At 39.7% G+C, this 23,743-nt stretch overlaps 3 protein-coding genes across 16 annotated transcripts in view; 2 read left to right on the top strand and 1 right to left on the bottom strand.

Moving 5' to 3' along the window:
- Positions 1–8,020: 8,020 nt before the first annotated feature.
- Positions 8,021–23,505, bottom strand: FAM217B (family with sequence similarity 217 member B). Of its 4 annotated transcripts, none has more exons than XM_072633401.1 (4): positions 23,422–23,505; positions 11,322–11,433; positions 11,144–11,229; positions 8,021–9,333 (listed from the first exon to the last, which is right to left on the bottom strand). In XM_072633401.1, exons 3-4 carry the CDS (start codon positions 11,167–11,169, stop codon positions 8,133–8,135), a joined length of 1,227 nt encoding a protein of 408 aa, XP_072489502.1. In that variant the 5' UTR covers positions 11,170–11,229; positions 11,322–11,433; positions 23,422–23,505; the 3' UTR covers positions 8,021–8,132. The 4 variants fall into 4 exon arrangements, with proteins under 4 accessions (XP_072489502.1, XP_072489501.1, XP_072489500.1 ...); XM_072633400.1 differs by lacking the exon at positions 23,422–23,505 and adding an exon at positions 14,003–14,108; XM_072633399.1 differs by lacking the exon at positions 23,422–23,505 and adding an exon at positions 13,245–13,491.
- PPP1R3D (protein phosphatase 1 regulatory subunit 3D) lies at positions 14,270–21,462 on the top strand. The gene is made up of 2 exons (XM_072633402.1): positions 14,270–14,357; positions 14,633–21,462. The coding sequence occupies exon 2, from the start codon at positions 14,871–14,873 to the stop codon at positions 15,771–15,773; it is 903 nt and encodes a 300-aa protein (XP_072489503.1). The 5' UTR covers positions 14,270–14,357; positions 14,633–14,870; the 3' UTR covers positions 15,774–21,462.
- The window catches only part of SYCP2 (synaptonemal complex protein 2), a 101,858-nt gene continuing 100,224 nt past the window's right edge, over positions 22,110–23,743 (top strand). For 9 of the 11 annotated variants that reach the window (XR_011972318.1, XM_072633384.1, XM_072633395.1 and 6 more), the window contains exon 1: positions 23,122–23,249. The gene's annotated coding sequence lies outside the window, so the exon portion shown is untranslated. The other 2 variants (XM_072633385.1, XM_072633389.1) reach the window with 1 other exon arrangement.

The following is a 23,743-nucleotide window of genomic DNA, read 5'->3' on the forward strand; positions in this document are numbered from 1 at the left end:
TTTCATAGTTAATAATTCTTTGGTTGAAACAGAAGTTTAAATGATCATATTTACATTAATGGATATAATGTATTCAAACTTTAAGAGTCAGTTTGGTATAGTGAAAATAGAACCGAACTTGGGAGTTAGAAAAGATCCAGGTTTGAATCTGACCTCTACCACTTACTATCTATATACTCCCTGAGTAAATTATTTAATCTCTCTGAGCCTCAGTTTTCCTATTTGCAAAATAGGGTTCACAATACATGTAAATATTTCTCTCATAGTGTTGTCTGAAGATGAAGTAATGTATTTAAAGCCTCCTGCAAAACTTTAAGGGATGGATAAATGCTACAGCACTTTAGGATCATGGAGCTGAAAGGGACCTCAAACACTATCTTTCCCAACTTGCTCACTTTACAGATAAGAAGACTGAGCCCTGGGTCACTTATTATATTTCAGACTGACATTCACCAATAAATCCAAATTAGGTATTACTGTACTCCTACAAAGAGAGATGTACTTTAAAAAATATTATTTCATCAGCCACAAGGTGGCAACTCTCATAAATCAAGATTTTACAGAGATCATAAATAACAGATCAGGGAGAAGCTTCATAGGATTAGAGATTCTCAGCTAGAAATAATTCAACTTCTTCAGTTTACACATGAAGAAACTGAGACCCAGAGAAATGAAGCTATGTCCTTCATTGTAACAAAGGTAGTTAGTAGCATACCTGGTATTCTGATTCTAGTGTTTTTTCTACTATATCATTTAGGACATGAAAATACTTTAACGGTTAAAAATATATTTTAAAATGAATTACCTATTAGAGGCTTCAATTTGTATGCTTAGTTTTGTTTTTTTCTCCCTTGGATGTTTAGTATTGTGCACAAAGTGGAAATGAGATGAATAAAAGGATTATTAAGGAGTGAAGAGCCAGGTGAGGCTAGATAAACCCTGCTTCTATAGTGCACTCTGCACAACTTCATAACTTTTTTCCAACAAGGTTAAACAACCCAGTATCAGAGCTAATAGAACCGAGCGTCATGAACGATCTTTTTTGGGTCCTGAATGCCTATGGCAGTCTGGTGAAGTCTGTGGAGCCCTCTTAGAATGGCGGTTTTAAATGCATAAAATAAAAATACAGGATTATAAAGACAACTAATTGTATTGAAATAGCAACATTTTAAAAATGTGCATAGATGTTAAGATTATGAACCTTAGTTGCTAGTTATCGGAAGTTACATTTTAGTAGGGGTGGAATGCCACATCAAGACAGGGAAAGAATTTAGGGTGGCTGAAAGTGCTGGATTGAAATGAAATATTGACATTAGCCATTTAAAATTAAGAACCTATCTTGTGCAATATATTGGGTCTAGAGTAAATATGAAGTTTAGAAAAGAACCATGCCTTTATGGAGCTTATAGCATCATAGGGAATAAGACAGATAAAGATGTAACTTGAATATACATCACCTGCTAAGTACATTTAAGTTATGAAACAAAGAACTCTGTGAGCTCTTAGAGAAGGGTCATCAATGAGGGACAGTGTGTATGCATACTAGAGAATCAAGGAAGGCTTCATAAAAGAAATGGCACTTTAACTGCTTTAAAGGGTGGATTGAAATTCATCATGTAATGGAGTCCACATTGGGTAGGAAAATAAAGCCAGATATGAGATGATAGAATAGAATAGGGAAGAGTCAAGAAGCAGGTGATGAGAGTCAGGGTCATATCTGAAAAAATGAAGGAATGGTAGAGTCACATAAGTGTAATAAACAGATGACTCCATCATCCATCTTGAAAGTGGGACCTATCAGAATAGGTCCCATGAGGTACACAGTGTGGATGGACTGGTGAGCAGTGAAATGGCTCAGAATGGAAGTCACTAATTTTGAGGTCCAAGAGCTATAAGACAAGGATTTCAAAGGGTAATCAACATGGGCACTAATGTTTTAAGACTGGATGATGGGACTAGACAAAGTGTAGACCTATGGACCAGTTACTGAAATCATTGAAGTAAAGACAAGAATATGCTGCTCATTAATAAACATTGGCATAAAGGATGACAAAAGGTGGCATAATGTGTCAGTCAAAAAAGTGGGCATTCCTTTGTATTTCTGTTACATTCCAATTAATAAATACCTTTGTATTTGATCAGAAACTTTTTTTTTTATGCAACAGCTTAAATCAGTGCTCGTTGAAATGTGAAGTATTAGTCGCCACCTTGTGGATGACAAAACAGCAACATCCAAAAAAAGGAAAAAAAGTCACAAAAACAGACATTCATGCATATAGATTTGTGTGTATATATATATTTATATGTGTATGAGTATATATGTACACACATACACATTTTAAACTCAGCTTGATCACTCACTGGCCAATCTTAGCTCTTTATAATGTCTGCCTTGGTGCCAAAAACCACATCTGCCCTCCCAGATCGAAGATTTTCCGTGATCATGGATAATTGAAGCAATATATTTCAGGCTTTGAATGGAGTTACCAACATTGGAACAAACTCCCAAAGTGACAAGTTTGAAGGGAATTATACTCCTTCACATGTATAGATATATATTCTGATCTGTCTCTACTGAGAGAAGTCTACAGGCTTAACGGATTAGAACTCGTTATTGTTAAGACTTGCATTCAAATTTTCCTTTTGGCACATTGGCTCTATTATGACTCATATAGAACCCTGAACAATTTACTTAATCTCTTTTTGCCTTAGGCTACTTTCTAAAACTGGGATTTCTCATCTGGAGTTTCCTACACCAATGAAATGAGGTTTGGAGATTAGACAGAAAACTGAGACAGATTAACAGATAAATAAATGGCATGGTGAAGGAGCAGGGGCCAAATTCTACCTGATATATGTTAGTTGTGTGATAATGTGCAACTCACCTTCAAGTTTCAGGAAGGTGCCCATAACAAAGCTTTGGATAAGGTTGCGATCATCCTTGACAGAGGAAGTACCCACACCAATGAAACCACAGATTATTTACTCACACAACAAAGTGTCATTATTTTATTACTTCTCCAGAACTCTAATTTCATTGTGGTTCATTGTGCAGACTACAAATCCTCCACACTCTATGTTGTTTAAGAAGTTGCTTCCTCTCTCTCCCAGAAAAAAAAAAATCACAGGTTGGTCAACATTCTGGTATTGCACTTACCTTCACTTACTGGTCTGTCTTTCAGTTGGTCAAGAGTACACCATTTACTATATGGGTGGCACAGTAGTGAGTTGGACTTAGAGTCAAGAAGTAGTGGGGAGGAATCCTGCCTCAGATACTTACTAGTCGTATGGCCCTGGGCAAGTCACTTAACTGTTTGCCTCAGTTTCCTCATCTGTAAAATGGGGATAATAATAACACCTACCTTACAAGGCTTTTGTGAGGATATAATGAAATAACATATATAAAGCATTCTGCAAAGCTTAAAGCACTATATACTACCACATGATATTACTGAGCTCATGCCTAAAGCTTTCTTACTTTTTGTAAGACCCTCCGGAGGCTTGTTTGCTGGCACAGCCTTTGATAATCTGGAGTAATAACCTCCACACATGATGAGACATCAGAGAAGGGCTGTAGGAAAGGATATTCCCCATCTGCCCTTGGGGGAAAATACACATTGGTTAAATAACATAGCAAAGCCCTTCATAAAGTTTTTCATGAAATAATTAAGAAATTTAATTTATTTAAGAAATTTAGTGTTATACTAAGAATGTGGCAAAAATGTCCATTCCCTTTGACCCAAAGTTCTCATTGCTTGGCATATACTCCAAGAATATGAAAGAAAAGGGAAAAAAAAGGCCTCAAATATACCTAAATATTTATAGTAGTACTCTTTGGTAGTAGCAAGAATTGGAAATAAAGTAGAGGCCTAAATAGTGGAGAATAGCTAAACAAATTACGGTACATGTGTAACGGAATATGACTGCTCCAACAGAAATAATGAATATGAATACAGAAAAACAGGAAATTTTATACGAACTGATAAAAGAAAGCAGAATCAAGACAACAATATATACACGACAGTTGCAATGTAAATAGAAAGAACTATAACAAGCAATTGAAATGACTGCTGTGTAATCATAATGATCAATTTTGGCTCCAAAGAAGACAGGAGAAAATACAACTATTTCCCTTCTTTGTGGAGATGGGGAACTACGTATGCATTACACTCAGTTGATAATGGTGGTTATTTTTTCCGGGCTGATCTTTTATCTTTGCCATGGTAGTTCTCTGGGGTGGAGAGTGAGAGAAATACATAATGAAATGTGACAATAAAATGTGACAGCAAAAGATCTCAAGATAAAATTTTTTTAAAAAAGAAACTCCATAAATTTAGAATTTGGAATACCAAATCATTTCCTCAGATATTCTTTGATTTGCTGGTTTGAAAGTATCACACTGAAGCAGGGAAAACATCATATAAAAAAATCAAAAAACCCACCATGGATAAGCATGATTTTGTTTATTTAAAGGCAGAAGCCCAAAGAGTCACATCTACTGTTTATTTTGTTTACTCTCGTTAGCAAAGGCAAGCTTACGACAGTTTTAACAGCAAATAATCCAAGCGTGCTGAGTGTTTTCATGCTGTCGGTTAGTGCCCTGCACAACCGTTCCTTAATGGGGACTGTTTTTCTGTTATTTTCTAGAAATGTACCTCTAATAGTTGTACACATGTAACTTCAGAGTTAGTATGTGCATAAGGAAAATTAAGACTAAATAATGAATAAGGAAAATTGATATCCATGAAAATTCTTGTATCTTTCTTGCAACTTGGGACTACAGGCTCCTGAAATACCATAAATTTTCTTCCTTCAAGCTGTTTTATTCCGCCACATCTTTCCGTTGGCAATTATGGGGCCAAGTGTCACAGTTGCTCCATTACATGTCATTCTCAATTTGTTTTTGGAGCTGGCAGCCCTCCAGATGACATTTTTCATGGAAGATATTGGATAGCTATCTAGTGATGGCAGTATGATCATCTTATTGTACAAAAGTTTGCTTAAGCCTGTTACCTTGATATTCAAAATTTAATCTCTTAAAAACTTCTTGAGACATCTCAAAAAGCAATTAAATATAGTTTCTTCAACCTAAAATCTTAGCTGTTATCACTAGTACTGCTGTACTGTACTGAGTTGTTAGCCAGTGGCTTTTTTTCTTTCATTTTTCAGGTTAATTCAACAATGAAGAGAATGCTCCCCCCAAAACACTAGCTGATTATTGGTGTCTTTTGTAATGTATTCCTGTGCTATTACAGTTTTCATTAACCTTGTTTCATTAAGTTTGTTGCTCTTGCTGGGCAGCAGTTTGGACAGTCTAAGTGATATAAGACCAGGTCCTACAACTGCAGAAACCGCTCCCTAAAAATGTGTTACTTCTTGAAGAAATTACACTAAAAGAAACAGGTCCAGGACACTGGATGGTAGTCTAAGAAAATATAGGAATTAACTACTGCACTTGCCCAAGTTGTTAATATACATAATGGAAAAGATCTTAACTCACCTAGGGGATCTGACACAGTATGACACATGTGTCACAGAAAACATCTAAAATTTGTACCATCATAAATCAGTGAATTGGCATTTTACCTTTGGAGACAATTCTGTTATCAACCTTGGGGAGAAAAAAAAAAAGAGAAAATGGCTATTCACTAGGGGATCTTAGCACATCAAAATGTTATGGAAAATCAAAGCAATCTGAAAACACAAAGGCAAGTAGAACCTATCCCTTTTTCAAGCTCAAAAATGTTGTTTTGGTATATTAATTTTCTCCCCCCATTACATTTTTTTTTAAAGCAGTAGCTCTCAATTAGGTAACCTGGAAATAAAAGTGTTTGCAGAAACAGATATTTGGTCATTAATAGATAGCAGCTCAAGTGTATAAACTGAGTGAAGTCAAGGTTAAGAATCTGCATTCAAACTAATCCAGGCTCTCAAAACTATCACCCAAGTCCTTCACTAAGAGAACTTAAGTGAAAACTCAATTTTAGTCACTTAAGTTTCATTGCAAGTAGTATCTATCATAGCATGCTTGCTGAGATTTCATAGTTATGGCACCAAACGGTAAAGTACTACATGACTCCAGCAAAGAACATAAAGTAACTCTTCAAAAACTGAGCAAAAAACAATGACAGGTAATGTAAGTTGCAACTTTATGTACAGAAAACTGGTTTTTTGGCTAGTGAATTGTACATGGGGCACATCTGTAAGCAGCAATGCTAGAGAAGGATTAATGGTATAAATCTGCATATTTGCATATAGAACCTTAAATGTGAACAGCGTTAAAAGCAGGCAATCCATGAACTACATTTTCCATGCACTGTGCATATACTAGTGTAAAAGCTACCACAGTATGTTTGCGGTTTATGAATGTTAGAAGTAGGAATTAGTAGTATATGTACATTATTTTTTCTTTTTTGGACAAAATAGATACAGGAATTATTAGATGAAAAGGGAAAGCTTCTTTAATCAGTTAATAAGAATAAAGGTTTTATTAAGAGGAGGAACCTGAGAAGGTGCTGGAATTAAAAGAAAAATGTATTCTCAAAATAAATGTTTAGGGTGGTTAAATCATATTCTTAAATTTTAATACTGGCACATTATTTTTGTTATAAATTTATGTGGTCCTTAGAAATTTCCATTTTTTTACTTATACAACTATTTAAATGACATTGAACCTATAGGAAAGGTTCAGAAAACATCAAAAGGAATACTTGGTTCAAGTTCCCAATCAACTTTTATCATAACCTTGACTGGTAAAAGATTAAAAAGGAGAAAAATACGATACAATAGAATAACCATTAGATGAATGAAATAGTCATAAAAGTGCACTATTTTTGAAGGAGTAAACAACCAAGAATATTGAAGTATATTAGCTGAACACAACTAGAAGTACAAATACATGTTATTAATCACAAAGAGGCAGGACAAGCTGAGTGCCCTATGAGAAGAGCTGGAGGTGTCAGGAGTAGGTTTCCCAATAGCCTACTTCCTCTAGCCCACCCCCCTCCTTCAGCTGTCCTCCCTTTCCCTTTTCCCCCAAAATATAATTGTGCTCTTGAAATCCAAAGAGGACAGTACTGTGTTTGTCTTTAATAAATTATATTGAAGTTCTGCATGATCCAGCTGTTGGACCTGTAACTTAATGTCTGCCACATTCAATGTAGTTCCATGTTGATTTACTGCACTACTGGCACAGTAATTTCAAATTCTAAAAGTATTTTCCTCATGATGTCTCCCTTCGGAGACAATCTGACTTCCCAGAAATTTCTGGTATACCAACTGTTTCATTCCAACTCTCTACTAAAGTGAAATCATATTCAAACAATTTCTGCTAGAAAAAAAAGTTCTGTGAAATATGTACATTTAGAAACTGGTTTTATTTTAAAACCATGTTTTAAAGTTCTCAAAAAAGGATCTTTCCAACAGTCCTCAGTTTAACATACTTGCTTCCCATGTTGGACTGTTAAAAGTATTAAAACACCAGAATCCATAGACTTTTAAGAGAAAGCAATTTAGTGATAAAGGACTTAGCTCAAAATAGAAACTCCATATTTCATAACCCTGAGGACAAACTGAAGCGCTCTCTTAGAGCATGAAATGAGGTTGACCCTATTGCTCATATATATGGCTAATGCAAAGGCAAGTGAGAGAGAAGGAATGCAAAGGAAAGTCTTTACTATCTAATTTCTATAATCCAACACCATTTTAAATAGTGTATTTCTTATGTGCAAGGGAAATCAGGAGAGAGAATAACACTCTATCCTTTCTGCATAGTTAAATCTGGGCTAGCTGGCTATTCCAGAAACTTAGTTGGCTCATCTTCAAGAATTCAGTCTTGCTCATTCAATATGGCACTTACCATATCTTCCCAAGCAAGAAAGTTTATTTTTACCTAAAGATTCCCATTACCAGCCTAAGATTATTAATATAGAAAAAGGTTCATCAAAAGACACTTCTGAGATGACACTGTTGGCATAGAAGGAAAAAACCACAAGTCACTGAAATGTCAAGTAAACATAAATTTCCTACAGATGTTCCCATTTAATAAGATTTAAGTCACAGTCAAGTTCATCAGAAGGCATATGTAGCTCTCTGGATGACCTTTATAATTTAGTTATCTACTTAACATACAATTACTTGAACATATAGGAGGCTTGCTTCCCTCCATTAGTTTTGAGTTCTCTCCCTGCTGTGGCTTTATTGGAAGACCCATAGTTGTTTGCATTTCTCTTAGGATTTGGACGGATGGGTGCTTTGAGGGGCTTAAGATGCTCAACTGGGGAAAGAAGCATCTGTGGCTGTTTGGGAATTCGAATGTTCCCACTAGCCTGAATCTTAGAACTACTGTCACTGCATGGCAATTCCAGAAGTTGTTGCTTTGCACTGTCATTTGGTTTCTTCTTCTTTTCCTTCACTCTCATTTCATAGTTTTGCTTCTGGGGACATGACCTGCTGCTAATTGCATCAATAGTTTTGGGAGAACTCTGGAATACATAATATGATGGGTGGGCTTCTTCACAATGAACTTCTCTCTTTCGAAGATGAATCGCCTGGCTAGGGGGAAACTTTGTAAACCCTTCAGGATGAGTTAACATCCTGCTAGATAAAGTATTTGGAAACAGCTTGCTTTTCCCAGGGCTCTTTGCAGTCCATAAGGTACCAGGAGCAGTCTGAGGCCTTGCTTTGACCAGTTTTATTTTTTCATTTTGTACAGTTTGCATTTGTAGCCACTCTAGTTGAACAAGTCTATCAATGTACTTCCCAAGAGATTCTATGGTCTGTGGGAGGAGCTCGTTTTTGTACTCTGTGCTTGTTGAGGAAGCCATATTATTTAAATCCCAGGAGTTAAAAGGGGGTGGAAGGAAGTCAGGATAGTAATACTCAGCTTGTTCAGAACCTTGATCAGTGTGAGTGTCAAAACAAACTGGATCAATTTCTTCAGCTCTAAGATTAAGTTCTGGGGGTGTAAGAGGAGAAGGTGGAAGAGGAATTCTTTCAGAATCAGAAAGATCACTTGCGCTATCCTCATCAGCATCTTCTTTAATAATATTCAATGACTGAAAGTCAAGAAATAATTTGCCCATTGAAGGCTCTGGAAATCTGGAACCAAGAGGGATAGCTTCAGCAACAGATCCTGGAATATTTCTTTTAGGATCGCCTTCTGTGTAACTACTTGCTCTAAGTTCATCCTCAGTCCTTTGGGAGATATCTATAATACTGCTTTTTAACTGGGAAGGAATGAGGGGTAACTGAGATTTACTCGGCTTTTTGTCCAAGGGATCCTTCTTCTTTGAAGCCTTTGCTCTATTCAGAGGTGGGCCAACATTCATACTGCTGTGGAAAAGAAAACAGTAATCATTCTTAGAATATATCATACAAAGACAAAAAATCATCTGGCAGTTATCAGAACACAAAACACGAACCCTTCAGTTTTATTTTTCTATTATTATACAGAATTAGAAAATTTAAGGTTCCCCTAAACTCCTTTGCAGAAAGGGTAGAGTGACCCAGAATAATTAAGTTTTCTATGTACTGAGAGGGGACATTTAGTACAATCACGTCTTTTTTTAACATATAAAAGAAGCATTCTCCCCAAAAAGTAGTACCCAAAGTGAGTACAGTAATTCAACTTCACTTCAGCTATTAAACTTTAAGACTGCATTTGTATGGGGAGAGGGAGGAGACCTGTTTCAATTACTGTATTTCCCTAAATGTCTTCATTATTATAGTTTTAGAGAAATTTTGCATGCTTTATAAACATTTGAAAAAAGCACTGTCAAAACTCTAATTCTGTGGTGTTTGGGATAAACAGTGCTTAATAACACTAACAAGTAAAATTCACAGCTTTAGTTTGCATGCCCATCTTTAATTTAAATGTAAATGATATGCCAAGTGCATGTCTCACAGAACTGAATCATCAATGAAAGCAGTGGTGATTGTGAACTACTAAAAATTCTTTACATTTAAAATGTAGCAAAAAGACAAATCACCTAACCCCCTATTAAGATATGTTTTCAGAGAATACTTTCAATTTACAGATCCGTTCAAAAAAATTGTGATTAACTGAATGGAAAATCAGTGTCTCACAAGAAGCAGTCAAACATCTAGCGAATGGAAAAAATAAGGACAGTACTACACTTTAAAAATTTAATGAATAAAATGGATTTAATGAATAATGCAAGCACTATTAGTAACATCACATCAAGCTCAATTCCTGTAAGATTTTACTTTTTTTGGTGTATGTGCCCACTGGACTACAAGTTATAGGAAAAGACCTTTCTTTGGGACCATACATCAAAATTTGTACAAAGCTTAATTTTTAAATATCTAGGATTTTACTCAGATATTGAGAATGCTGGTGGTTCAAAAAAGCATGAAAAGAATGGCCTGCCATTTGATTTTTGGTAGTCACATAAAAATGCAGAATAGTGGCAAGCATGATGCCCAGGACCCTCTCTAGGTAAGGACCATCATTTTGTAACTTACAATACTCTTGATTCATAAAAAAATATAACTTGTTTCAAAAATAAATCTAAAATTATAATGATTATAGGATCATAGATTTAGGGACCTCATGGGTCATTTTGTCTAAACCTTACCTAAATAAGAATTCTGCCTACAATATACCCGAAATGTATCTTTTCCCAGAATTTCCCCTTCTTCCCCCTCCTCTCTTCTCTTTGCTCTCTTCCTCTTCAACATATCTTGCATTTACATGTCTGTGTAAATATTATGTCCTTCAAGTAAAATAAAGTCCCTCCCCCTCCTTGTGGGAAGGAACTGATTAGTTTTTGTCTTTGTCTACTCAGTATGGTGCCTTGTTGAATTGTTAAAATGAAAAAAAAAAGAGTAATTAAGTGATTTGCTTTAAGTCAAAGTCATACAAGATAATCTGCAAAGAAGCCTTAGAATTTGGATATTAGCATGTCTACGAGTATGGTATAGCAGAAAAGACACAGAATTTGGAGTCAAGAGCTCTGGGTTCTGGTCCTATGACCTAGGGCTCTACCAATAAAGGTACTGAGGAACAAATATGCTTTCTTTACAAATAACAGTTTCAGAATTAGGAACTATCTTTAGGTACATGGACCATTTGTTAGGAACAAATTCGTAAAGTAACAGAATTATACAAAAAACACTTTACCTGCTTTTCTGACAAGACCCAGTCATCCTATTCCCTTTCTTGTAAAAACTCCGTGATTGAACATCATCTAGGCTGCTGTGAGATGTCTGTGAAATAGGCATATGTAGTAAGAATCATTGTGAAAATGTAAAAACTGAACCTGAAACCTGAGCAAGTTCTTTCTACAAACAAACATTACCTTTTCTGTAGTACTGGAGCTATTCTTACTCAATCTGCTTGAAGATGGTGTCAGTTGAGGACATGGTTTCTTTATTCCTTTTATATTTGGAAGAGATGTTCCACTGTTGGAACTAGAAATAACAGAACACCTCTTTTAAGTTATTATTAATATTACTTTTTTGCATCAGTACTGGGTTGTTTAAAAGCAAGCACGACTTTAAAAGCAAAGAAAAGTTCAATACAAAACTATCAGGAGTAAAAAGTGGTGGCTCTAATATTTACCATACTCTTCAGAAATCAGCTAGAAATGTACAAACTCTGTTGTGCACCTATAATCATATCTACAAGAATCAAGATCATAGCTATGATTGCTCTAAATAACATCTCTACAGCATATGTACATACATATATGCAAATATATTCTTTTGGTGATAGTAAACTGGGGTACTAATGACATACAGTGTAGTAACTGACTCTTATACCCCACAGTTTCTGGAAGGACCCAGACAAATTTTACTTTGTTCCAACTTGTTGACAACTTGATTTTGCTACTCTGAGGCTACCCTTACATACCCCCCCACCCCATCCCATTCCTTCCAGTTCTGGAACAATCAAATAATCAACTCTGCTGTTTTCCTTGGAAGAGATATATCATCTACTCCCCTATGGCCCCACTCACCTCAATTTTGCAGACCAAAATGCCTCAAGGAGGCCACTATTCTCTTAATCAGTCATCTTCCTCAAACAATTAGAACATAAACTCCAGTGTGTGTCTGCCCTTCCTTGCCAAAGAAGAAGACCATGCCATCAGAGAAATGATGACATGACTTGCACTTGACTTTGTTTGGAGTGAGGGAGGGCTGTGCAGGTCACAGCCCTCAATTCTCCTCCAGAGTCATCTGAATCCAGTGATCAGATATTCATCAGGATGACTGGAGATGACCCAGGATGAGGTAGCTGGGGTTAAGTGACTTGCCCAAGGTCACACAGCTAGTGAGTGTCAAGTGTCTGAGGTGAGATTTGAACTCAGATCCTCCTGACTCCTGTACTGGTGCTCTATCCGCTACACCACCGTGTTTCCCCCACATAAACTCCCATCCTAGATAGCAAGGATGGCCTTTGCTTTTGCATTCCTGTCAACACTTAACACACTTAACACAACTAAGGACAAGCAGAACAATTTAACAGTGCTTAATACACTTAACAGCTTTTCTCATTCATTCATTAACATATTCCTACATTAAAAAGTAAAGTGAAAACTGTTTTTTTTTTTCATCCATGACAGGTAGTGATGCTTTTAAAATTACCTTAGCCAAAAGAAACCTAAGGCCTTAAAGTAAATGGCTGGTTTAATACACAAAACCAAAGGAAGGCTCCTTAAAACTGAATCAATGAAAATTTCCTTAAGTTGTATTCAAATTAAAAGGGAAAACATCCTCTCATTTCAAGAAAGAAAAACGTCTTCAGAAAAGACAAATGGAAATTTACACAAAGATCACGTAATTTCTTCAATGAAAACATGTTAAAATTTCATTAAATGAGTGACCCATTACTCTTTGGGGCCCTGGGGCACAAATACTCTATGTATTACATGTGAATCAATTAATTAAAATTAAGCCTCATTATTAAACCCTGGGGCCACAATCGTCACCAGTGGGTCGTGTGATATCCATTAAATCAAGAAGTCTCCATTAAAACAGCCTCATCTGTGTGGAGCCAGTTTCTTGGTAACAGACCTCATACAAATCGTTTCTTTCCTCAAAGTGTATACATATACATTTACATATACACATGTAAGCACACGTACATAGACATAAATAGGAGATACATGCATATATCAATATAATTCACTTATCGGTCCAGTAAATCACAATCACTTTACTAAAAACTAAAAATATTTACTGATATAAAGAAGGAAAAAAAATAGGTTTCCTTACGTTACCATTCTCTGGTGTGTTTCATTAGGCTGGTTTTTCTTTTTCTGTGCCCCTCTGGGCAGTAACAAGGGGCAGTCTTTCATGCCTGGTCCCATAACTGCTCCCAAGAGTGTAGGTTTGCACCTTTTTCATATCACCTTTCGCTGTAAAGCCAAAGGCTTCAGCTCTTGGTACGTTTAAGTCAGAAGGTGAAATAAGAAAAATCCACCAGGTCCTAAAGACGCAGAAAACATGCCCCCTTGTCACTCACGTGGCTTTAAAAGCCACCCAACTCATTCTGCTGGTTACACGGCTTCCCATGCTCCGCTGCTGGGTGAAGGTCGCTCGCACCACTCATCACATCGTATTAGTTACATTGTATCTTCCTGTCACCAGCTAGTGAATGACAGAAAAATAGACACACAGCAGGGCCTCCCTCAGCTCCCCCAGGAATTCGTCAGTCCTTTGGGCCAGCAAAGCATCATGGGTGAGGTGCAGAGATGACGCTCCACCTTACGCAGGGCTGCTCCTGCCGTCAGGTATAAATGGCTCATCCTTAAGGACCGCGGTTCATATGGCCAATGGGACCGTTGTGGCGAGCCTAGTTCCTAAAATAGGCTTCCGCCAGCAAATGAAGTCATTCCCCGAGGAATGACTAGCTAAAAAAAAAAAAATCCAGGTACCTGCAGCAGTAATTCAGTCATCTCTTTAGCTTTTGCTTGCACGTCTATATAGGACATACATATGCATCTGCCAATTAAAGTGCGTACGTATGGTTACCTACTGAATATTTACGCCGTCCTGTCCAACCGAGCCAGATCGATTAGGGCTTCCTTTTCGCAAGCACAAGTACGTGACTAAGCAGCCGGGCTTACTTCCCTTCTAGCTACCGGCCTCCTCCCCGGCAGCTCGCTACCGCAGCTGCGGCCGCCCAGCTAGGCTGCAGCAGGAGCAAACCGAGATAAAACAGGAGAGAAAAGGAAAAAAACCGGGGGGAGGAACCCTGCGACACGCTGCGGAGGGAGGGGCCGAAGAGGCTTGTCAGAAGCGCTGAAGGAAGAGAAAACTCGGGGAGTGGTTGGCAAGGACAACCTTTTAGATTGTGACCCACTTTGAGGCTGGTGGAATTGGGGATTCCGGTAAGCGAGGTTGGCGTCACGGAAGGGGTGGGGCAGGGGCTCGGCTCCCGGGGAGCACCTTCTCAAATTGTCCCGGTGTGCGCGGCACAGCTGGTGGGTGGGGCAGGGGAATTTACCCTTCCTGTAACCTTATCTTCTCCTTGGGTTTAGGAGTAGGGGGAAGATTCCCCCCATCCCCACCCCCACCCCGAACCCCTGTGGCGGCTCCTACAAGTTACTGATACTGAAGGGGAAGTAAAAAAGCATTCCCTTTTGAAACGTCTTTTTAATTGCAGCAAACGGAAAAGGATTCGGGCGCTGGTGGCCGCGGGAGATAGAAGGGAGTCCCCCGAGGCTTCAGCTCCAGCTGCTTTGTGCCACCGTATCCCGACGGCTCTGGTTGTGGCAGGAGCTTGGATAAAGGTTCATCCAGACGTGCTGGAAACGGCCTGAGACGGGGAGAGAGGGAGGGAGAGGAGGAGAGAAGCTTGGACCCTAGCTCGCTCATCTCAGTCCCTCCTGCAGCCCCCGGACATGTCTAAAGGGCCGGGTTCCCTTGTCCTGGCCCCCTCCCCCTGTCTGCGTCAGTCTGGCCCCCGGACCGCTCTGAGGAGCCTCAGCAGCCTCACCGACTTGGACCCGGGCATGTCCCAGGCGCGGAGGCCGAGCAACCCTTTCTCGGCTCCAGAGCCCCAGGCCCACCAGCAGCAGCCGAGGTCCTCCGGCTGCGACCCTTGTTTGAGGCCCATTATCCACCGGCGGGCCCGCTCGCTCCCCAGCTCCCCCGAGCGCAGGAAGAAGGCGTCGGGGAACGCGGGGGCCCAGTGCAGACCCGGCTGCAGTGGGCAGCATCGGGTGAGATTTGCAGACGCTTTGGGTCTGGAGCTGACCCAGGTGAAGGTTTTCAACGCCGGGGAAGATCCGTCCGTCCCTCTGCACGTCCTCTCGAGGCTGTCCATCAACTCCGACCTCTGCTGCAGCAGCCAGGACTTGGAGTTCACCATCCAGTGCCTGGTTCCGGACTTCCCGCAGCCAGCGGACCGCAGCGACTTCTCCGTCCGGCTGCAAGGCCAGCGGGTCTGCCTGGAGCGGGTCACCAGCTCCGACCTGGGCGTGAGCGGCACCATCCGGGTGCTCAACGTAGCCTTCGAGAAGCAGGTGACTGTGCGCTACACCTACAACTGCTGGAGGAGCCAGCAGGAGGCAGGAGCCCGCTGGCGCAGCAGCGATGGGGGTTCGGACCTGTTCGCTTTCTGCTTCCCTGTGCCCCCCTACCTTCGGGGGCTCAGTTCTGTGGTCCAGTTTGCGATTAGATACCGAGTCGGGGGGGATGAGTACTGGGATAACAATGAAGGTCAAAACTACAGCCTCAGGTGCCAGACCCACCCTCTCAAAATGCCCCAGGAATGTGAGGAGAGCTGGATCCACTTTATCTGAGTTAGGGTCAAGGCGAATTTTGGGGGTGTGGGGTGGGGAGAAGCTTACTTTCAGGAAGAGTACTATAGAGCTTATTTAAATGCTTTGAAGTTTTTGGCAACCCTGTGAACATCTTGGAACATTTCCAGCACATTATTCTGCATAAGTCGATACTTAACCAGGCCTGTTTTATATGGGAACCATACTAGCAGAAATTACAAGGAAATGTTAAAATAAGTATGAAAGAGGGACCGTAAAAACGTTGGTCCCTTTCTCTTGGACTTCATGGCATACTCATCTGAAATCTAAACCATTTAGCTATTGTAACGAAGCTGCATTGTCTGTTTCCAAGGCCTACTTTCAGCAGTTTCTTTTATCCTGAAGCTAGAAACAAACTTGTTCTAATGAAGTTCTAAAGCATGTGTATGTGTTCTAGCAAATTAACTTTTTAGTTTGGGAGACCGATTCCTACTGTGTAATGTGGTATTTATGAATGTTTGTACTAGTCTGGCAAGCACCGCCTGTGGAGATGGGGTTTTGCTAAGTATTTTTGGAAAGGTCATTTCTCTCCTAGATTTGTAGGAAGGACTCTGAATTTTGCATGTGATCTAAATGTGTCCATAGAGTTTAGGCATTGTTAGCATTTGTGATCTTGGTATGTTTTCCTGTAGACAGATGCCTTCCCAAGAATAGGGACATTTACCATTTTAATAAGCTTAAAAAGAATGAGTAGTGTTGGTTGTGTTGTGCCAGCTGTAAACAGCATGTACCCCTCTCTGAGTATGAAGAACATTATGGTACCTCATGGTATTCTGGACATGTCTCCAGTCAAATATGATATCATATTTATTTGTCAGTCCATGGTTTACATCTCCGTAAGAGTAGAGGACTATTAATAGTACAGAAATGTAAACTGATTCACGTAACCATTCATGTGTTGTGGTTTCCCTACCCATGTGGGTCTATACTGTACATGAGCAAGAGCCAACAGCAGAATAGATTTAAAACATAATCACTTCTGCCAAAATACAAATGTTCTTGCAGTTGGCTTCCCTACCTAAAATATTTCCATTATAGAAGCCTAGTAATTATTTGTCTGCATTAGTATGTGTGTTTTATCACATTATTCTATTTAGATTTGAAACTACTTGAACATTTTAAGAAATCTTGCCTTAAATTATTGTGTTTAGTTAACCCTAAATCCAGAATACAGTTTCAGGTGAAAGAGGCTTTTACTATTCCATTCATAAAGTTAAAATGATTTCTTATATTTGTTCAGATATCAAGATTATGCCAGTCATCTTTCAGAGTGAATAGGTCACATAAAATTACAGGACATTCATCAACAGCAAAAAGACTGGTAGTAATATATCCACAAATATTTGTACTTTTTAAAAAACTGTTTAAACTGTGTGTCTGGCAGTATCAGACACCTGTAAATTTTAGCTGTGATCTCTTGTGCCTTCAGAAAATAGAAAATTCTAAATTCCAAGTATTTTTTTTAGTTTTCTCTAATTTTGTAATTTTAAAAATATTTAATATATGTCCCTCTCTCCAACCTGAGGATAGCATGGATAGGACAGTATTTACTAAAACCATACCACAATTATGTAAGAATTCATTAATATAATAATGACTTCTTAAGGTGCTGAGTGGTATCTCTGACAGCTAGTATAGCAGATTGGGGGGCAGCAAATTCACTGAGATTTCATATGGAAAATATTGTAGCCAACACTGTGATTTAAGTTTTTGAATATTAGTTGGGATTTGTTAAATCAGTAGTTTCAAGGGTGTTTCTGCATTTTAATCTGCTTTGTTTTGCTTATCACTTATGTTTAAGAATGCAGGAGAACAGCAAGCACTATTTCTGTGTAACCTCTTGATCTTAGATCACTCAATTCTCTGTATGGAAATTGAGCCATAGCTAGTTCTTGAACATTGTGCCCTACATTGTCATGCAAGAGAGAGACAGGCCCAGTTGCATTTCCTGTTTTACTGCCCAACTAAGTCAAAGGCCTCTGTAGTCCTGGCTTCTGGTGCACTTATCCCCTGCCAGGTGGGGGAGCACAAGATGGTGGTTGGGTCTTTTTTGTATTATATCGGTGATTGGCTTCTAAATTTTTTGGAGTGGAGTGAAAGGACCACAGAGAATGTGTAAAATTCACACTGCCATAAAGTGTTCTATATATGGAAAGATAGGAAATATCTTAATACATCTTTATTTAAATTGTGCATCTTTAGGGTTTGATGAGATAAGCTCAAGGTGCCTTTAAAATTATCAAGATCTGGAAATTTTGAAACATGGAATCCATGAATAATTAAAAGACCAAATATGGCTAACTAAACAGGGAAACTATAGGACACCCAAAGCTCTTTTTAGAACATAAATCAAGACTAAACATCAACTGTATTGTTTAAATGTCATATTGGATTGTATAGTTAGCGAGTTTTCTCTTTGATCATTTTAATATGATCATTGCTTTTTTAATTTTTGCACCCATTTTTTCCACTTATTAAAAGTTTTAATATATGCACATGTTGGTTGTTATTCCTTAGCAGTAATGGGTGTTTTTTCTTTGCCCACCTTTATATAACTTTGGTTTACATTATTTCACACACAAGTTTTTCTGTTAAAATGCTTAACGCTATTTTAGCAAAAATGTATTGGTTTTATCCTAAAATTTCAATAGCCTCCTTATAAGAGGTAGTGTAATCTAATGTAAAGGAGGAATTTTTGTGTATTGCAGCGATATTGCTAAATTTTCAAAAGAACATTAAGCACTAAAGCCCATTCATATGTCTTGTATTATTTGTCAAAGCATGGATGATGGTCATGGATTCAGAAAAAAAAAATTTACATTTACCTTTATAAAATTACAAAATAGCCATAAATAAGAGTGCAAGTATCACTTTGTCTTATTTCTGATTTAGGAAGCTTTTAAAATTACATTGTTATCAGAAGGTGTGAAATTAATTTTGTGTTTCATTATCTCAAAAATCATTAAATACATAGCACATCTCTCAATTTTAACACAAATCAAAATGCATTTAAATTATAATAGCTAATTAAATTACTTTCATATGTATAATGTTTAATATAAAGTGGCCCAGGAAATTTTGTTACGTATTAAAATGAAATTCTTTTGGCACATAAGTAGGTGTCAGTGGCCCATACTTTTTTCTAAGAAATTGTTTTGGCATGTACATGATTTACAATTAGTTCTCAGGGAAATAATCATAAATATTTCATTTAAAAGTTTTTTTTTTTTAAATTTAGAACCAGTATAAGTATTGGGGGGAAATACAGTATCATTATTTAAGTCATTAAGAAATCTGTCTGGTAGAGAGAGTAAAGCAGCTATTGGCTGTACCTTTTGGAATGATAATGAATGACTTTAAAAAATCTGAAATAGTTTGAGTTTTTTATTAAAAAATTCATTATTTGGTGTGTGCATGAAGGTTTAGTGTTTACTGGAATATTTTAGAGACCTTAGTCTGATAATTAAAGTGAAATACTAATTGAAAGGGTTCATCAAAAATTATTATAGCCCATGTATAAATTTAAAATTATAAGAGACTTTAATGACCTAATCCAATTCCTTCATTTTTACTGCATTCTAAAATGTAAAATGACCCTAGGGTATCTTGCTAGTCATTGGCAGAAAAAGACTAGAATCTATTCATGTCTCTTGACTACCTCTAAGTCTGATTCTCTTTCTACTACCTCATACTACATCTCCAATGCTACATTGTGGAAAAAACAAACACTATTTTCATGTCTCAGTGGATAATCTATAGTGACAGTAAATCTAGTTACAACTTATTTTCGATAATAACCAATCCATCACAACAAAAACTCCCTGGCCCCAAACAGCTATAGAAAGAATTTGGCCAGCCATTATTAAAAAGGCAAAAAGAGTTTACAGATACTAGGTAACTTTAGGTTTAAGATAAATTGAGTTTGTTTTCAGACATATTTGTAAACTATTATGAAATAAATACCAATACTACTCTGGTTCAGGCTTTCAAAACTAATTCTTTGTCCTAAACACTGCCTACTTTCTCCAAGTTAGAAGACTGCCAAGTACTTTTAAAAACACAACCTGCCCTTTTAAGTAATTCCTTATTTGAAAGAAATTCAGTCCAAGTATTCAATTCATAAAAATTTATTAAGTTCTGTTCAGAGCACTGTGCAAAGAACTAAGAAATAATTCACTTGAAGTGTATAGTATAGTTGGGGAGAGAGCAGATACAAGGTATCCCAAAGGTCTTTATGTAGTTTTGTGAAAGCTTAAAAGTAAAGGAGACACCCTGTATATAAATAACACTATACATGCGTTCCAAAAGACAGATGTTATGTGAGGAAAGTTATCTACTAGGGTCTCAGGGGAAGCTTTATGGAGGAGGTGGCATTTGAGCTGGACTTTAAAAGCTGAATGGGATTTCTCTGTGGTAATGAAGAGCAGGAGTGGGTAAGAGGATTCTATTTAAAGCAGGTGCTTAGTCTCTTTTTTTTTTTTGTAGTAAGGAACTCCTTTGGCAGTGTGGTCAAACTCTGTGGACTCTCAGAATAACGTTTTTAAATGCATAAAATAAAATACAAAAGATTACAAAAAGAAACCAGTTACATTGAAATACAGTTATCAAAATATTTTTTTAAAAGTTAATAGACTTCAGATTAAAAACCCTTATTAAAAAGGGAACTTTTTAAAAGGCAAGTTTAGCCTTTTTTTGCGATCTCATTCCTACAGCTAATTCTCTAAGTGTAAAGCTTTTGCTGAAGCATGTAATTTTGGAGCTGAGGAAACAGGCCCAAATAAAGTATCTTAGCCAACTTCCCACAAGTAGTAAGTAGCACCTATTACTCTTCCTTACTACACTGTGTGTTTACTATCCTGTCCAACAAATTGTAACAATACAACTTTAAATTTGAGGAGTGCTGGGTTTTAATGGATTAAAAGTTAGAGAGAGACAACTTTCTAAAGCATCTGAACCTTACTGTATATCTTATATTCCAGATAGCAAACTTCTAGGCAGTAGTGACATCTACAGGCTCTTTAATATTTTCCCTTTTATGATAGGTGAGGTTCTTGGGATGCTCCTGTGTTGATAATTATACAGATTACTTCAAGCCTCTGAACACTGGAGGGCCTCCTCAGTAATGCATTGTCTCTCAACAGTTCAGCCAAGCTATATATAGTGGAAAAACCAAATGGATGAACAATCCCAATTACCCGGGTTATAAATATAATTCATTGGGTTAGTATATAAATCTTAGATGATGCAACTGGATGAGCTGGGCCCAGAGTTGAATCAGAGAGTGCTCTATGTCATTTAGAAATAAGCACAGTGCTTTTCATTATCACAAACTTTAGCCCCATAGAAAGCCATCATTTTTAATGTCACTATTCTCTTGGTGATTCTCTATGGTGGTAAATCATGTGACACTACTAAATGTTCACAGTAGCGGACAATTAGGGGAAAATAATGAAAAGACTGGACAGAAATAATTTGTAATATATTACTGTGACTTTCCTATGACTAAAAGATGTTTCAGATGGGCATATTAATGTCTTGTTGGAAGAACTGTGATTGATCTAAATATTTTGGGAAGTGATTCAAGGAAAGTGACTAAAAATGTCTACGCCCTTTGGCCTAGATTCCATTGTAAGATTAATGACAAAAATAAAGGCTACATTACATCAAAACATTTACAGCATTTTTTTCCCTTTTTTGGAGGGTGGTGGAAACAATAGCGAAGCACCGAAAACAAAAGGAAATGCTCATGTTAGGAAATGGCTAAACAAACTGTGATATGTTAAGGTAATGGATATTACTATCCTGAAAGAAGTGATGAATGGAGAGAAGCATGGGAAGACATTAAGAAATGATACAGAGGGAAATAAGCAGAATCAGTCAGGAAACCTGGACAGTGATTACAACCCTGGAAATAGAAATGGCAACAAGCAATTGGCACAGAATTTACAGCAAACTTACAGTGACCAAGTTGGCCTTAAGGAAGAAATATGAGAAGACACCTCCTCCTGTTTATTTTCTTATTCCTAAGGGATAATGACCTGGAAGTGGTGGCTGGAGAAATAGAGTGGGAGATGGAGGTGATGAAAAAAATCAAAATGTATTTAAATAAATCCAAATTAATTTAAATAAGCTGGGGATAACAGTCTATAAATTCTGTTGGCATAACAGCTAGGGACTGACGGAAGTGATATTAGCTAAGCCCATTAAAACCATGACTATGACCACAGGAAAACTTGGAATTGTTGTGATTTCATCAGCGTTTACTGGCCATCTATATTAATCTCATGAGGTTTAAAATACGAAAGGAAGGGAAAAGCATCCCCAGGCAGGAAGCATCTCTCAGCAAACATCCTCACAGATTTAACATTAATCACACCTAAAATTTACACTGAAGAATCTGCCTTTCTTGACATTAAAGGTCCAGTCTGGGCAACTACAACTGCGCTGTTTCCTGCTGGCATCTGTGCCAGAGCTGGAGCAAGGCCTCCGGCACTGGCGGGCAGAGCACGTGTGCAAGGATCCGTGGGAGGGCATGGGGCACAGGGAAGATCGGGAAGGACGCAATGCTCCTCACCCAGGGGTGGGCATCGCAGGCCAGGCACAGGCTTCTCTGGAGGGAGGTTTAGGATGAACGGATTATCTGGTGGCTCCTTGGATCATCGTTTATCCCCTGGAGGTTTGGTCTGCGGTGTTCAGGAGGTCGTATTTACTTTGGGGGCATTTACGGGAAAGCCTGGTGAAGTGGCTGGCTCGGTTTAATTTGCACAGAATCGCAGCACATCTGGGCCGGACCGGGTCAGTCAGCGCCTCCCGCTCACGTCTCGGAGGAGGCGGCCGGTCAGGGCTCCCACAGACACCGAGGGGCCCAGGCCTGACCGGAAGGCCTAGAAGCTCTCCTGGGGCTTCGCGCCGGGCCAGGCGGGCAGGTGGCTGCCGCAGACCCCGCTCGGAGGCGCGGAGAGCGCTAGCCCGACGGGTTCTAGACAAGGCTGGCGGGCGAAGCCGCGGCGCCCCGGGGCCCGCTCTGGGTGCCTGGGGGTGTGGGGGGGGCTGGAAGCTTGGTGGGCAGTGAGACGCGCAGGGGCTTTGGGGTGGGTGGAGGGATGGAGATGGAGTCGCCCTCGACTCTCCTCCCCACTACCCCAGCCGGGGAGGGGGGCAGGTGCTTCCCTCCCGCCCCACCCGTGAGTCCCGGGAGGGGGCGGGGGACGTCGAGACTCAGAGAGAGGCCGGCGGGAGGCGGGAGGAGCCGCGCCGAGAGCGAAGGTGATTGGAGGAGGCGTTTCGCGCCTTTTTCTCAGGAGTGAAGCCCCCGCCTGAGGTAGTGTGGGAGAAGAGAGCTGGGATAGCTCGGGGGGGCGGTAGCCACGCTTCTGCCCTGGCTGGGACGACGCGTCTGGGCCGTGGCCGGTTGGCGGGTCCGCTTTCTATGCCCCCACCAATTACTAGGAGCATGAGGTCGGGGCGGGGGTGGGGGGGCGGCAGAACAGTCTCATCTTTGCGACGTGAAGGGGAGGCCGGCTTCCCCAACGGCCGAGGCCGAGCCAACGGTTCCCCTGGGGAGGAGGAGGGCGGAGGCGGGCCCGCCTTGGGCCCGGGGGTGGGGCCGGGGCCGAGGGCGCTCCCTTACCTGAGGTGGGCCACTTCAGCACCGACGCCTTCATTTTCGAGGTTGATGCATTCCTCCGTGGTGGGAGCCTTTCCTTCCCCGCGACCCCACCCCTCTCCGGAGATGATCGGGGCCGGGGGCGCCGGTCGCTCGGCTGGACCGAGGGGGCAGCAGGGGTCTTCCTGGGGCAGCGTCAGCCCCCCCGGGGGCACTTTAAAAGCCGAGTTAGATGGATCATGTTTGGGCCCCGTCGGTAGAAGCCGGTGCCTTCCGTCTGTTGAGGTTCCCTAAGCCAAGTGTGGAGGGCGGGATGGGGTCGGGCGAGGGCCTACCATGCCATCTT

Source organism: Notamacropus eugenii, chromosome 1 (genome assembly GCF_028372415.1).
Source record: "Notamacropus eugenii isolate mMacEug1 chromosome 1, mMacEug1.pri_v2, whole genome shotgun sequence".
Taxonomy (NCBI): domain Eukaryota; kingdom Metazoa; phylum Chordata; class Mammalia; order Diprotodontia; family Macropodidae; genus Notamacropus; species Notamacropus eugenii.